This window comes from Eptesicus fuscus, chromosome 2, assembly GCF_027574615.1.
Source record: "Eptesicus fuscus isolate TK198812 chromosome 2, DD_ASM_mEF_20220401, whole genome shotgun sequence".
Taxonomy (NCBI): Eukaryota; Metazoa; Chordata; class Mammalia; order Chiroptera; family Vespertilionidae; genus Eptesicus; species Eptesicus fuscus.
In genome coordinates, this window is record NC_072474.1 from 93,672,549 (window position 1) to 93,687,363 (window position 14,815).

The window sequence follows — 14,815 nt, forward strand, 5'->3', positions numbered from 1 at the left end:
TTTTCCACAACTGCCCCTGCACCTGTGGCCAAGCAGGGGGAGGACAGAGAGAAAAATAAGCAACAGGGGTTTGCCCCACCTTCTTGGCATCATAGCTCCCCCAAATGGAGAGGAAGGTTACCCTCCATCAGTTGCTGCCATTGCCATGGTGAGATTGCTTGATTGCTGGGCATGAGAAAACAAAGAACAAGAAAGAAAATTGGGGGATTTCCCCACCTCTCTCTGAGTGTTAGGAGTTCTCTTTCTTTCAACTTGAGCCAGCACTAGAGAGCTTCTCTCAGAGCTCCTCTGTCTATGCTCTGTGCCTATTTCTGGATTTCAGGCTGTCTTGAATCCTGAGATTGGGAGATAAACGGGAGACTCATCACTGGTTCAGTTGTACTTCAAATTCTGGTATCCTTCGTCAATCTGCCTGCTACTATTTACTTTCAGAGTCCTTAAATAGCTGTTCTATGCATTCTGTTGAGGTTTTATAGCTGTATTCAGTGAGAGAGAGAGAAGGTGGAGCTTATTCCATGTTGACTAGAACTTCCTATTTTATTTTTAAGACTGATTTTCAAGCATACTCCATTTTAGGTTTTATATTTAGTATATCTTTAGTATTTTAGGTTTTGCTGTGAGTATTAAAGATAGAAGTAAAGGAGTCTTAGAAATTTCCATTGCAAACATGTCCTAAGAGTGAAAGAAAGTATGGTTGACAGATTCATTTTGGCTACCAAAGTCTTGTTGAATCTCTTGAATATTTCCTATATAAGCTTTCCTGGGAAGTTGTAAATATAACTTACCAGTTATCGCCACATGTAGCAGCTTTGTTAAGGGTCTGTGATATTGCAATACTGGTTAGATTATCTTTATAATCACGAGCTTGAAATATCTCTAGACCAATCTCTCGAATATGAGTGGAAATAACCACAAAAATTCCATATGAAAAACCAACCATGATGTAGCCATCGCCATACCTATAGCAACAAAGGCAATAAATCAATAAAAAGGGAGATTAACTGTCACTGGAAATACAGTACAAAAGTAAGTACCTTAAAACAAAGGAATTAGAGAATATAATTTATCAAAGGCCTATGTGCCAGATAACATATGTTAGGTAGTTTCACATACTAAATCACAGTCTGTAATCCAGAAAATTTTATATTAAGAAGTGAAAATTATATAGGCAAAATTTAAATATAATTAGTAAGGAAAAACATATAAATTTCTATGATGAACTTTTTGTACATACCAACTATAGCAGACAATGTTGCCATAGCTCTGCTTAAATTCCAGATCAACCGAGTTATATGGTTCATTCAAATTAAAAAGAAACAAAGTTTTCTTGCCAAGCACCACACTTATCTGCCAGAGAAGATCAAGAGATTGTGAAATGATACTCAGTACTTCATGAAAAGACCAATAAGCGAATTCAAACAGATGAACATACTTTATGAAAACAAGCCAAATTTAGATGTGTTAAATATTATACTAGTAATTAGTAAGTGAACAATGTAGTTAAAAAAATAAATTTTACTAATATGTAGTATGGGAAGAATCCTTGGCTTTATACATATCTAATATATCCTTTGAAGTATAATAAATAGCTAGGTGGAGTAATTTTTAAAATTCTCTATACCTCTCATTAGAATACCATGCAATACAGGCCTGTAAGTCTGCTATAGTTCCATTGAAATTGAATTCATGTTCGGAATATAGAATCTTCCATCATAAAAGGTTATTCTCATTTTGAGTCATCTGGAATGATAGGTCCACACCCATGTGAATATTCTAGATTGGCTTTTTCTACCATCACTCTTTCCATCACCTGTAGGTCACTGGTCAATGTGGCTAGACTAGTGTCCCTCTGTTACTCACACAAGTCCATACTTAACTGTAATTCTCAGTGGAGGGTGTAATTGTGTTGGGCAGGTAAAAGAGTGTATTATTTAATTGGGCTCATTAGGGTGATATATATATATATATATATATATATATATATATATATATATATATAATGAGAGAGACATTCTGATATATTTCCTTGATTCTACGATGAGATCAATTATAAGTCACTACCAATTTAATAATAGCTTTTAAAGAAATAGAAACATTATTTCATTTAAATATAGACATATTGATTGTAAAAACTGTCTAGATTTCAGGATATTAAAATGTTGCAGGAAAATAAATCTCTAAGATATTAAAAAAAAAACAACTACAATTTCCAGAGCTCTTGTCACATCTGGTAGTAAAAATAAAAAATCATATAAAAATCAATACATCTATTTATAAAGGTACCCCCACTCTTTTTGTTAACACAACAACTGTAATAGGAAGATGGCTTCATTTGCTGTAATACCAGGTAGTCAGCAGCAGAAAAACAACTTTTAGGCCTGGGAGACTGGGGCCTACCATTGGTTTAATAAGTGACAGACCATAATTTATTTATCACGATAGGTTCTGAGCCACCCAGAAAAGGAGAGAGTATATTCTACAAAATTATTAGCATAATTTGGGCATGCATTTGATTTGGAATTCTTACTGTGCTTTCAGCAGTAGAGGTTCGGTCGTCACTCCTCATGATGGAAAACTGCATGTTGCCAGGCTCTGATTTCAATGGTGACTGCAGGGATGAAAATATTATCACTACAAATGAACCCAACACTCAAAGTCACTCTGAATAATAATAAAACAGGTATCTTGCTTTAATTTCTGTTATATGTTAGACTGATAACCTTAAATTCCCACTGCTACAAACATCTACAACTCCTAGATAAAATAGCTATCTCATTAAATGTATAGAGAAGCCTGAAAGAAGCTAAGGAAAATTTCCAAGGACCGTAAGTAAAGATCAAACTGAAAACCAAAGTGTGTATAGAAACCGAGGCTGCAGCTATCCAGAGCAGCTGGTACATGGAGACAATATGGAAGTGCATTTGACTTGGGTTGTGCTTTGGGTCAGAAAAAAAGTTGAACAAGTTCTATTCTAACCAAAGGTTTTACCTCCTATCCTCATTATGGTCTGAGATTCAAATTTATACGTGAGTGGTCTAGAAATCCTCTTCAGTGTTTGGCAAAAAAAAAAATCCAAAGCCTCTTCCAATGCTGCAAAAATTTTTTACAGAAAAGCCCTGAGAATATGAGCTCACAATTCAAAATGAGGAAACTCACAAAGAAACAATGTACTAAGAGCAAGAGTTAGCAGATCTAAGAATAATAGAATTATCAGAGAGAGAGAAAGATCATAAAATAAATACTTTGAGATTAACTAAAGACATAAAATGACTCATAAATGTAAGAAAAAACTTTTAAAAAATTGACAGGTTTTTACAAGAACCACAAAGTACTTTCCAAAATAAAAAGGATAGTCTCATTAAAATAAAAATTCAATGGGAGAGGCAGAAGATCAGACAAATTTGAAGAAACAATAAGTGAACTGATTTGAGGTATTACCCAGATTACACAGAATGAAAAAAAAACCACAACTATAAAAGTGAAATTAAGAGATATGAAAAGGTCCAACATATGTCTAACGGACACTGTAGAAGGACAGAACAGAAAGGGCAAGAGGTAATATTCAAAGAAATATTGATAATGACAAAGAATCTTCCAGAGTTGATGAAAGACAGCAATCTTCAGATTCAGGAAGACAGTACGCAGCAGGATAAATAAAAATAAATCCACATAGACCCGGAGTGATCTGCAGAATAGTCAAAAGTCAAAACCACTCAGAAACCATACCAAATAAAGCAATGCCTTTGATGTATGTTTTGCTTACCACAGGACATCTTAAGTAATATGTCTAATTCTGGAAGCATACTTCTTAGCAATCAGAAATGGGAAGTTGTTATCTTATATGTAAACTAGAGGCCCAGTGCACGAATTCATGCACCAGTGGGGTCCCTCTGCCTGGTCTGTGGGATCGGGCCGAAACCTGCTCCCCAACATCTCCCGAGGGGTCCCAGATTGCGAGAGGGTGCAGGCCAGACCGAGGTGCACTATCGGGGCCGGGGAAGGATGCAGGAGGTTGGTCAGCTGGGGAGGGACCACGGGAGGCTCCAGGGCATGTCTGGCCATCTTGCTCAGTCCTGATCGGTAGGACCCCAGCAGCAAGCGACTGGTCAACTGGTCAATTGTCTGCCCCCTGGTGGTCAGTGCATGTCATAGCAGTGGTTGAGTATATCATTAGCATATTATGCTTTGATTGGTTGAACGGACAACTGGACACTTAGCATATTAGGCTTTTATTATATAGGATTATATAGGAAACAGCTAAATGGTAGTGTCTTCCTGGGATGTTCTATAGAAAAATACTGTAAGGCCATGTCTTGATTCAGTGAGGAGGGGGGAAGCCAGAGACTACTGATGATGTCTAACATGAATATCAGGATGGGGAGCTCAAGCATTTGTACTATGTACCTACTATTCTAGTTAGCTGCAAAGTAGAATAATCAAAATTATGAGGTATTTTAGCAAATATTTTTTACACTATGTCAGATTAATCTTCCTTAAGAACCACTTGAATCATTCTATGGTTCTTCCCAACATGGCTGAGTTACTTACTTCAGCCTAACTTTCAAAACTTTGCAGATATGGGAATCAATTTCTTCAGATTTATTTTCTGTAAATTTTCAATCAAAGTCTAAACCTTCAGCCAAGCCAATTTTGAACAAGCCATAAACAAGCTATAAGTTTTTCCTCTCATCTTTGTTCATGCTATTTTGCTTGGGTTGAAAGACACACATTGCTAAATGTCTTATGGTATCCACTAAAACAAGGTATAGCAGGACTCTGAGGTCTAACTATGAACAATTACCGTATTTTCCGGCGTATAAGACGACTGGGCGTATAGAAGATTTTCCTGGGTTAAAAAGTCATCTTATATGCTGGAAAATACAGTATATTATAAACTAGGGGCCCGGTGCATGAAGATTTGTGCACGGGGGGTGGGTCCCTCAGCCTGACCTGCACCCTCTCCAATCTGGGAGCCCTCAGGGGAGTCCGCTCTAATCCAGGAGTTTCTGTCTATCTTTGCAATCATATGATCGAATTGTCCGAGACCCCCAACCCAGTTTTGTTTGGTGCTCATAGAACAACAGAGGTCTTTTTTTTTTTCTTTGTTCCATTGGTGGAGATTTCCTAGAAGTTGCAGGATATCTTCCCTTTAATTTTTCCTCGACACTGTGACTTTACTTATGTCTCTCACCTTTGCTTTCCCTCCATCCCCCACCTGCAACAGTAACTTGCTCCAGGCTCAGTTTGCTCTGGTGTCTAGGAGATCCCGCAATGTGTCTGCCACTAGAACTACGATTCCCAACATTCCTGGTGCTCCCTACGCTCTGGGCTTCTGCTTCTGGTCCAGGGGCTGCCACCAGAACTACGATTCCCAGAATTCCTGGTGCTCCCATGCTCTTGGTTTCTGCTTCTGGTCCAGGGGCTGCACAAACCAAAAGGATTGCGAACTCCAGCCACCCCCAGGCCGGGCTGACAGGACCGGACACTCCAGTGGCATCCTGGGGACTCCGGCTGCTTGGCGCCGGTGCACACGCGCACTGGCCACAGGCTCGAAGCGGGTGGGGTCCTGGGGACACCCGCCAAGTTGTCCCGGCTATGTGGAGGGCATCTCACCCCACCCCCGGCCATTCAGCACCTGCGCGTGCAGGCCCTGAGCAGCCACCCTGCCCCCAGCTGCTCAGTGCCTGCTGCCCACAGACCTACCATCTTTGTGGGGTTAATTTGCATACTCACTCCTGATTGGCTGTGGGCATCATGGAGGTATGGACAATTTACATATTTGTCTATTATTAGTATGGATATACATTTATAAAAGTTATTTCACAAATATACTGTCTGACTAACCACAGAGCTGACCCCATGCTAATCTATCTAATAAAGAGGGAATATGCTAATTGACCATCACGCCCTCACAAAGATGGCGGTGCCTATAGCCAATAAGGAGGGAATATGCTACTTGACTGCCATGCCCTCAAAAATGGCAGTGCCCATAGCCACAAGATAGTGGCGCCCAGTCCCCTCAGCCCCGCCGGGGCAGCAGGTGCGTGGCACGGCCAGGCCCACCCCAAGGTGGGTCCAGCCCGCTCCGCATGTCTGCTTCCAGAGCCCCCCAGCCGCCCAGGGCCGGCCCAAGGCACAGGCAAGCCTTGGATGGCAGCTGCCCAGCCGCCCAGGGCCGCCCGAGGCTCAGATAACCAGGGCTGGCTGAGGCTTGTGGTGCCAGCAGTGGCAGCAGCAGAGGTGTGATGGGGGTGTTGCCTTCCCCTGATCACTGGGTTGCCTCCCACGCCCGAGGGCTCCCAGACCGTGAGAGAGGGCAGGCCGGGCTGAGGGACCCCCCACCTCCAATGCATAAATTTTCATGCACTGGGCCTCTAGTACTAAATAATGGAAACATACAAAGGAGGATACCTGGATGAAGTAGTCATGTTAAAAAAATGTCCTAATATGTAAAAACAAAAGTTTTTGATGTTTAGAATATGAAGTTACTATATACATATCTCATATAGAGATTTAAACATTTTATAGATTAGTTTGATAGACAAATATTATTTTAGGTAATAATTTGAATATATCGAACCAAAGAGATGTTACAGTATTACCTGTCTTATTGTGTCACCTTCCTGATTGCTAACTGTGATAATTTTATCTTCGCCACCTAAAGCAAGCAGATTTTCTTTACTCCAACATCCACATGTGATTCTCTTAGTATGTTTTCCTGGAAAAGAGATGATTTTTGTACAAACACATGGATTTCTCAACAAAAAAAAATTAAACATCTGTAATGTCAATCTGAAAGCTTAGGTAATGTACCGTGGAAATTAAACAGACAAGGAATTTAAAATCTCATCAAATCAGTTGTGTCTAACAAATCTTATTTAACAGTTTATTACCAAGTTGTAAATCAAGATAATGGTATATAAGGGCAATAGTGTTCTCCAACATTTTCTGTGGATATGAGCAGAGGCCCTAAAATAAAGATATTCTACTCTTTGACAAGTTTATTTACTATGTCACTGAACCTGAACGATAATGCCTTATGATAAGAAAATCCCAAGCACTGAAGTTACCGTTACGATATTTAGCTTTGTGGTGTGGTGGACCCTTGGCATTCAACATTCACAGCGTGGACTATTCATATATAACCAAAGGACACATAGTGATTTGTGATTTTACTGAGGTGCAAATATGAATGCACCTTAGGGAGACTTGTGTTAAGAACTGAGTCACTTAGCTAGAGAGTGATATTAGGTAACTACTAATGGCAGGATGCTTTTTTATTGAGCCTTCTAGCCAGTGAAAAAAATCACATGCTTGACACTGTGGGCACTTATTGAAGGTCCTGGAACAAATACTCAAGAGCACCATAAGTGTACATATTCTGAAGGCAGACGGCCTATATTTGAATAAGTGGCTCACCACTTACTGCGGAATCGTGGTTAAGTTACCTCACCTTTCTCTATTCCTTAGTCACACCATCCACAATCTGGGGATGATGGTAGGAGCTATCTCATAGGGCTGAGGATCAAACAAGTTACAGCACTTAGAAGAGTGTCAGGCATGTAAGAAGAGCTATAGAAGTGTTAGCTGTTATTGAGAAGAGACGACGTTCCTTTTATTCTTTGTACCCCTTAGAGAACCTAATTCAGAACCTATGCAGAAAGCAGGTTCTAAATAAACAGTTATAGAGTAGACCTTGAGCAGGGGGTGCCTAGTGTGTTGGAAGGCAGTGTGGCTGGAGTAGAGGAGGGAGCAGAGGGAGGGAGGAGAGAGGAGCATGAGATGAAGGTAGACAGTCTGCAGAAACCAGGACATGCAGGGTTTGGCTGGCCCTGTGAGGACTTCGGCTTTGACTCTGGGTGAGATGCAGAATGATTGGTGAGTTCTGAGCAGAAGGCTCACCCTGGACCCTCGGCTGAGAATATTCTATAGCGGGGTAACGGGTGAAGCATAGAGACCAATGAAGAGATTGCAGAAATTCAGGTGGAAGATGTTTCAGGCCCTTACCACGATGTGGTAAGAAGAGGCTTCATTCTGGAGATAATGTGAAAGTAGATTGTATACCAGTGATGGGCAACCTTTTGAGCTTGGTGTGTCAAACTTCGCCAAAAAATTGAGCATAACTCGGGTAGTGTGTCACTTTGAGGAAAAAACATTATTTCACGATATTTATAGTTTAAATAACATAAATGTTTCATCCTCGGCATGCGGCCGCCTCAGCGGCCACGTGTCCTCAAAAATGGCACTGACACGCGTGTCAGAGGTTCGCCATCACTGTATACTTTTCTGGCAGGTTAGATATGGAGAGTATGGGAAAGAGAGAAGTCAAGGATAAGGCTAAGATTTGGCTTGAAGATCTAAAAGGAAGAAATATCCTTAATGATGAGAGGAAAAGCTGTGGGTCAAAATGATTTTGGAGATATTAAATGTGCGGTGTATTAGACCTCTCATCAAAGATGTTGAGTAAGGCCCTACCCGATTTGGCTCAGTGGATAGACAGAGCATCGGCCTGAGGACTGAAGGGTCCCAGGTTCGATTCCAGTCAAGGGCACATGCCCGGGTTGTGGGCTCAATCCCCAGTGGGGTCATGCAGGAGGCAGCCAATCAATGACTCTCTCTCATCATTGATGTTTCTGTCTCTCTCTCCCTCTTCCTTCCTCTCTGAAATCAATAAAAAATATATATATTTTAAAAAAACAACAACAAAAAAACCCCCAAAAACATGCAAAAAAAAAAAAATGTTGAGTAAGCAGTGGCTGTATGAGTATAGAGTGTGAAAGAGATAAATAGGGGAGTTGTCAGGAGCAGACAGTATTTCAAATCAGGAGACCAGAGCCTAAAAGTAAACATTCAGAGAAGAGACTGAGATACGGGATATGCTGCTGATTACAGGTTAAGGGACTTGGGTGGTACACTGGAACTGGATATCTAAAGAGATGGGCATTAGGAAGGGAAAAAGGAGCACATGAAGAGAAAGCTGCCAAAGACAACTTTTTTCTACACCCAAGAAAGGGAGAAGGAAATCTCTTCTTGCTCCTCCTTCCTTTTGCTTCCAGGACTCAGAGTTTAGGTTAGCCTTAACATCTACAATAATAGTTAACACATTCTGTGTGCTTAACTTATAGTGTTCTGGTACTTTACATGTATTAAACTCATTTAGTTAACATTAACTCATAGTTAATATATATGGTAACTCAAGTTTGAGCCATGTTATTGGCAGACTGGTAATATCAAAACGGTAGTAAATGAAATTTATGTATATGAGAACTATGCAAAGTGAGAACTGCTTGAATCTAGTCTTGTTCAAGGAAACAAATCAGTGCAAGAGAAGACAAGGTCACAGATATTTAGTTACTGTAACACGCTGACAGATCATGCTACCATGGAGTAGTTATCTAAAATGAAGTGGCTTCGTTTTAGGAAAATAAGGTTTTTAAAAGGGAAAAAAGCCGAGCCACAAATCACAACCAACTCTGAAAGAGGCTATAGATTTAACCTAAAATATGTAATCATCCTGAATCTTTTCAGGCCCATTTAACATAGTTAATAAACAAGACGGAGAGCAGAATCCGTATTCATCTTAAATACAAAGATCACATATAGAATCATGTGTATATGACAAATACCTGACACAAAATAATCATGCTTTGACAAATTATTTTCTTAACTTCAAATGACAAAATAAGTAGTAGGATATACCTGCAGATGAAGTGAGATACAGAAAATGTCTAACTGAAGTAAACTCGACTAATTTAAGATGGAGAAAATTGATTTTTATAACTCAAAAATTTTTAGTTTAATTTCCAAATGGATCAGTGGCATTACTGCTTAGTTGCAGCACTAAAAATATTAGCATTAGTATACATTCATGTGAAAATAATTTAAAATGATTAAGTGCCCTTGGTTGAAAGGGACTTTCTCAAGTAGTTTGTAGGCACTCTATGTCCAGAGCTTAATTCCTTCATTAGCAGTAAGTTATACTATTCCTGGCTATTTGGATGTAATTAAGCCCACTGTTTTCATCATTTACCAGCATCCTATATAATAATAGACAAATATGCAAATTGACCATACCTCCGACACACCCATAAGCCACGCCCACCATCCAATCAGAGCAAGTATGCAAATTAACCCAAACCAAGATGGCTACAGCCACAGAGAGCAAGGTTTCCTAGGTAACAGAGGAAGCCAAGCTTTCTGCCTGCCCTGGCCAGGCCTAAGCCTCCACTCAAGCTACAAAGTTTCAATTATAGAAGGTAAACAAATTCAAACAAATGGCGGCAGAATGGAGCTTGAGAGAGCAGGCCAGGGTTGCTGCCGGCAACAGGGGAAGCAAAGCTTTCCGCACACCCTGGCCGGGCCCACCCGCTTAAGGCAACAAAGTTTCAATTATAACCCCAACACAAATGGCTGCCGGCCTTGGAGGGAGCCCCAGGCTTGGCTCCGCTCCAGGCTACAAAGTTTCAATTGTAGAAGGAAAATAAATTCCAGATACCAGGGCCTCCGCTTGAGTTGCCAGGGGGTGTGGCCGGCCTGCAAACCACCACAGGCCCCTCGCTCAGGCCTCCCCACGCCCCAAGGGAACCCCACCCTGATCAGGGACACCCTTCAGGGCAAACCAGCTGGCCCCCACCCCTGTACCAGGACTCTATCCTATCTAATAAAAGAGTAATCTGCAGATTGATCATCACTGCAACACACAATATAGCTGCCCCCATGTGGACACAAGATGGCCACCACAAGATGGCCAGCAGGAGAGGGCAGTTGGGAGGCACCCGCCTGCAAGGGAGGGCAGTTGAGAGGGACCAAGCCTGCAAGGGAGGGCAGTTGGAGGTGATCAACCCTGCAGGAGAGGGCAGTTAGGGGTGACCAGGCCGGCAGAGGAGGGAAGTTGGGGGCAAACAGGCTGGCAGCAGAGTGGTTAGGGGGTGATCAGGCTGGCAGGCAGAAGCGATTAGGGGCAATCAGGAAGGCAGGCAGGCAAGCAGTTGGGAGCCAGCAGTCCTGGATTGTGAGAGGGATGTCCGACTGCCCGTTTAGGCCCGATTCTGGGATCGGGCCTAAACGGGCAGTCGAACATCCCTTGAGGGGTCCCATATTGGAGAGGGTACAGGCTGGGCTGAGGGACAACCCCCCTCCGTGCACGAATTTCGTGCACCGGGCCTCTAGTGTTACAATAATAGAAAATAATGGATACTGTTTCCTCTTGTGTATTCAGAGGGCAGATGCTGAGTGACCAGAGGTTGAGAGAATCAGACTGAACCAAAAAGGCCAAACAAAGAACACACACACACACAAACACTCTCAGGCCATACACCCTGAGGCAAATATAACTCATAGTCCACACCCGGGTTAAATTGGTGTTTGCAGAGAATGAGGGGTCAGAATTAGGAATCTGGATTATCCCCTGTCCAAGCAGTCACCAAAGGTTTTAGTCCGTCTACTAATGTGTTCATACCCATGTCCAGAGGTACAAAGTGGGAGAGAAAGGGGCAGATGGAAGCCATGTCATTAATGTACTGGTGCCCAAGGACACAGGCTGACCTTGACCTTAGAGCAACCTGTTGTACGTGGCCTGGGACACATTTAGTGGTCAGTGAAGAAGGATCTAGTTTGTGAAGTTTGACAGGGGAGTCTTAATACTACAAAATATCCCTTGCAATATCAGGAAAATCAGAGGCAGTAAAATTTACATTTATAAAGCATCTCTAATATTTAACCGTGTTTCCAACTGTAACCTACCCAGGACAGGAATCTTTCGAGATGTCTGACGATTATAAATAAGCAAATTTCCTTTAACAGTTCCAACAGCCAGGAAACTTCCAATTTTTGACCAAATAAGGAAAGACATTTGATCCCTGTAACATTAAGATATAAATTACTAAATAATTCACAGACATAACCTCTAAGTAGCCCTTTTAAAATGTATTCGGGTTAGAAGAGGTCAATGGGGGGAAGGGGAAAAGGGGGCATATGTAATACTTTCAACAATAGATGTACACCCCAAGTGTAAAAGGACAGAGTAAGGAATGAAGGTCCTTAGACCCAGCAAGACTTTACATTGGGCGGGCAGTACCACCTGAGGATGCATGCCTTGGGGATCACTTTGGGGGGTATCAAGGGGAACTGCTAAGGTTATGTTTGGTCCTATTCTGCACGGCCGCCTTGCTTCCTCTGGGTTTATTCCTTGGAAAATAAACTGGGAATGTATAGATTCATATTACGGTGTATGTGCGATCTCTTCCTGCCCACCTGTGGGCCATATGATGCCACAAGGCATGTATTACTTTTATACCCATTACACATAGATGATGAAATTGAGGCTTACTGAGCGGCTAAGAAACTTATCCAAGGTCAAAATTGCAAAGTTTAAGTTGTAAATATTGACAAATTTTTCTTTTCCAATGAGAAAATGGTTTTAGCAGAGATCTTGTAATTTATTCTGTCTGCCTAGGACTTTTTCCACTTGAGAACTGCCCTCACCCCATTCTTCATTTGGTGGAAGTATCAATCCGATGGCCCTGCCTACTCCACTCAGAGACCTTTTGAGGAACTGAGTGGACACGGGGGATGTGATGGGAACATGCTGTGGCATAACTTGCTGTGAAGAATGATATAAGCCAATAGCTGCCAGTTGCCATGGACAGTGTCTGACTTAGAATGAACAAAATATAGAGCAAGGAAGAGCCAAGAGATAGTCTTGAGCCCTGGCTGGGTAGCTCAGTTGGAGCATCATCCCATGTACCAACCAGAAAGGTTGTGGGTTCCATTCCTGTACGGGAGCAACCGATCGATGTTTCTCTCTTACATCGATGTTCCCTCCCTCCCTCTCCCTCCCCGCCCCTCCCTCCTCTCTCTCTCTCTCTCTCTCTGAAACCAATAAAGACATATCCTTGGGTGACGGTTAAAAAAAAAAATCTTGATTGCATCATCAGAACCCCTAGGTCCAGCCATGCCTGCAGCCAATCCCATCTCCAGATTTCCCCAAATATGTTTTGTTCTCATCTTTCGAATTTTTAGTCTGTTTCATCAGAAACAACTTAAGAAGCTATTTATATTTTACAGCGTAACTGTTATATTCTAGTTAATGGGCAAAATCAATAGGACTACATATAACAGAAAAAGAAATGAACTTTTTTTCTTTTATAAGAAAGTAACTCCTCGATACATCTCTAATGAAAGTAGTAAGTAATGTTAGCATCAAACCTACAAGTAATTATATTTCTAAGTGAAGATTTTAAAAAACCAAAGATTTGTCCTTACCTCATGCCACTGTCTAACTGGCTGGTTTTATTTGTGTTGGCATCCCATAGATAAATGCAACTAGATTTCTCAGCAACCACTGCTAGGATATCTCCGTCTTTATCCCAATCCATAGCAACACAATTACTATGAATAAAGAGAGCAAAACATCACTGTCCATATTTTTAAAGTAGAGGAAAGAAATTTAAATACTCACCTATTTGTGATTTTTGGACCATTCAAGCTATTTTAAATAGGTCACAAAATATTTAGTGAGAAATACAACTCACTATTCACTGCTTGGATAAGACTAACTTAAATTTTTTGTTGTTGACAGGATGGAAAAATTTTGTTTTAAATACCATTTTCATATGCCATATTAAATATAATTACACTTAATAAGTTAACAGATTTCCTTGAATCCTCTAAAGAACCCGGCCCTTTGGTAAAACACACCCTACAAATGAATCCCAACTGGAATCAAGCGGTCATCTGAAGGGTTACTTTAGACTTAGAGAGAGAAAAAGAAGGTACTAATAGGTAATGAAGTCATATTTAGATAAACTGCATGTAAAATAGATGAAGGCTGGGTAGATGTAGTATTGCAAACAGTGAAAAGACTGGATTCTGAAGTGATGGTTAAGAAATTTGTTTTCATTTTATATCTTAATGGAATGAGAAGAGTGATTCAATTAAGATGACAAAATAGCTCTAAACAGGAAATGCTCTGTTTAACAGGTTTCTTACTACTCAAAATTATTCCCAATGTTTATTATAATTTAAAAACTTCCTTGGGGATGGACCTTTCTTTCTTGATGCCGAATTTTTTATTTTGACATTCTTTGTTCTTGCACAGATTTACATTTAAGATAGCTGGGGATTACTTCAGTTATTCTTCAAACTGTTAAAATGTTCTGGGACCTAACTGTTCTGTAGCAGTTTTAGAGATCTGGGAATATGAAAAGAGGAAAGCTTTCAAATTGCTGTTAAAATCATCTATCAATTAAAGACAAATCTAAAAGCATTTTATTTATCTGGAGATCCTTTGTCAGTCAAACTCAATTATAATTAATATAGCAAAAAATTTTTTCAGAAGTAAAAAATAAGGTCATTGTGTAACCAAAATAGATGTTGCAGAGTTTATGTAATAAAGATCATACAATTTACTCAAACGTTTTTTACTAAGTGCCTCCTTCTTGTATTTTAGACATAATTAGAACTACCTTGACCTCTTTCCCAGAATACAGAAACCGGAGGCCACAACGAAGAGCAATGGGAAATGCCAGAACGGTGGCCTCAGGTGGGTGGTGGCAGAGCAGGAATTGGAAAAGGCTTTCTGTAGAAAAAATCTCTTTCTTTAGAGATTTGCAAAGGTGGTGGCAATCACCTACAGAAAGCAGCTGTGAACTGTAAAAGCATGGCAGGGTAAGAACATTTAGGTGAGAGCGACTACACACTTAATAACCACTGAGACTATCAGTAAAAACAACACAGGTAATGATTACAGTGAATCATTAAAAATCTTCAATCGTGCCCTAACCGGTTTGGCTCAGTGGATAGAGCGTCGGCCTGT

General features: G+C 40.8%; 1 protein-coding gene across 1 annotated transcript in view; it reads right to left on the reverse strand.

The window, feature by feature from the left end:
• WDR19 (WD repeat domain 19) overlaps positions 1-14,815 on the reverse strand; it is a 71,800-nt gene that overhangs the window by 52,818 nt on the left and 4,167 nt on the right. Inside the window, exons 4-9 of the mRNA XM_028143671.2 lie at positions 13,264-13,389; positions 11,743-11,858; positions 6,603-6,718; positions 2,528-2,608; positions 1,235-1,347; positions 786-959 (exon numbers count right to left, since the gene is read on the reverse strand). Of these exons, the coding sequence (XP_027999472.2) occupies positions 786-959; positions 1,235-1,347; positions 2,528-2,608; positions 6,603-6,718; positions 11,743-11,858; positions 13,264-13,389 (726 nt within the window). The remainder of the gene's footprint in view (positions 1-785; positions 960-1,234; positions 1,348-2,527; positions 2,609-6,602; positions 6,719-11,742; positions 11,859-13,263; positions 13,390-14,815) is intronic.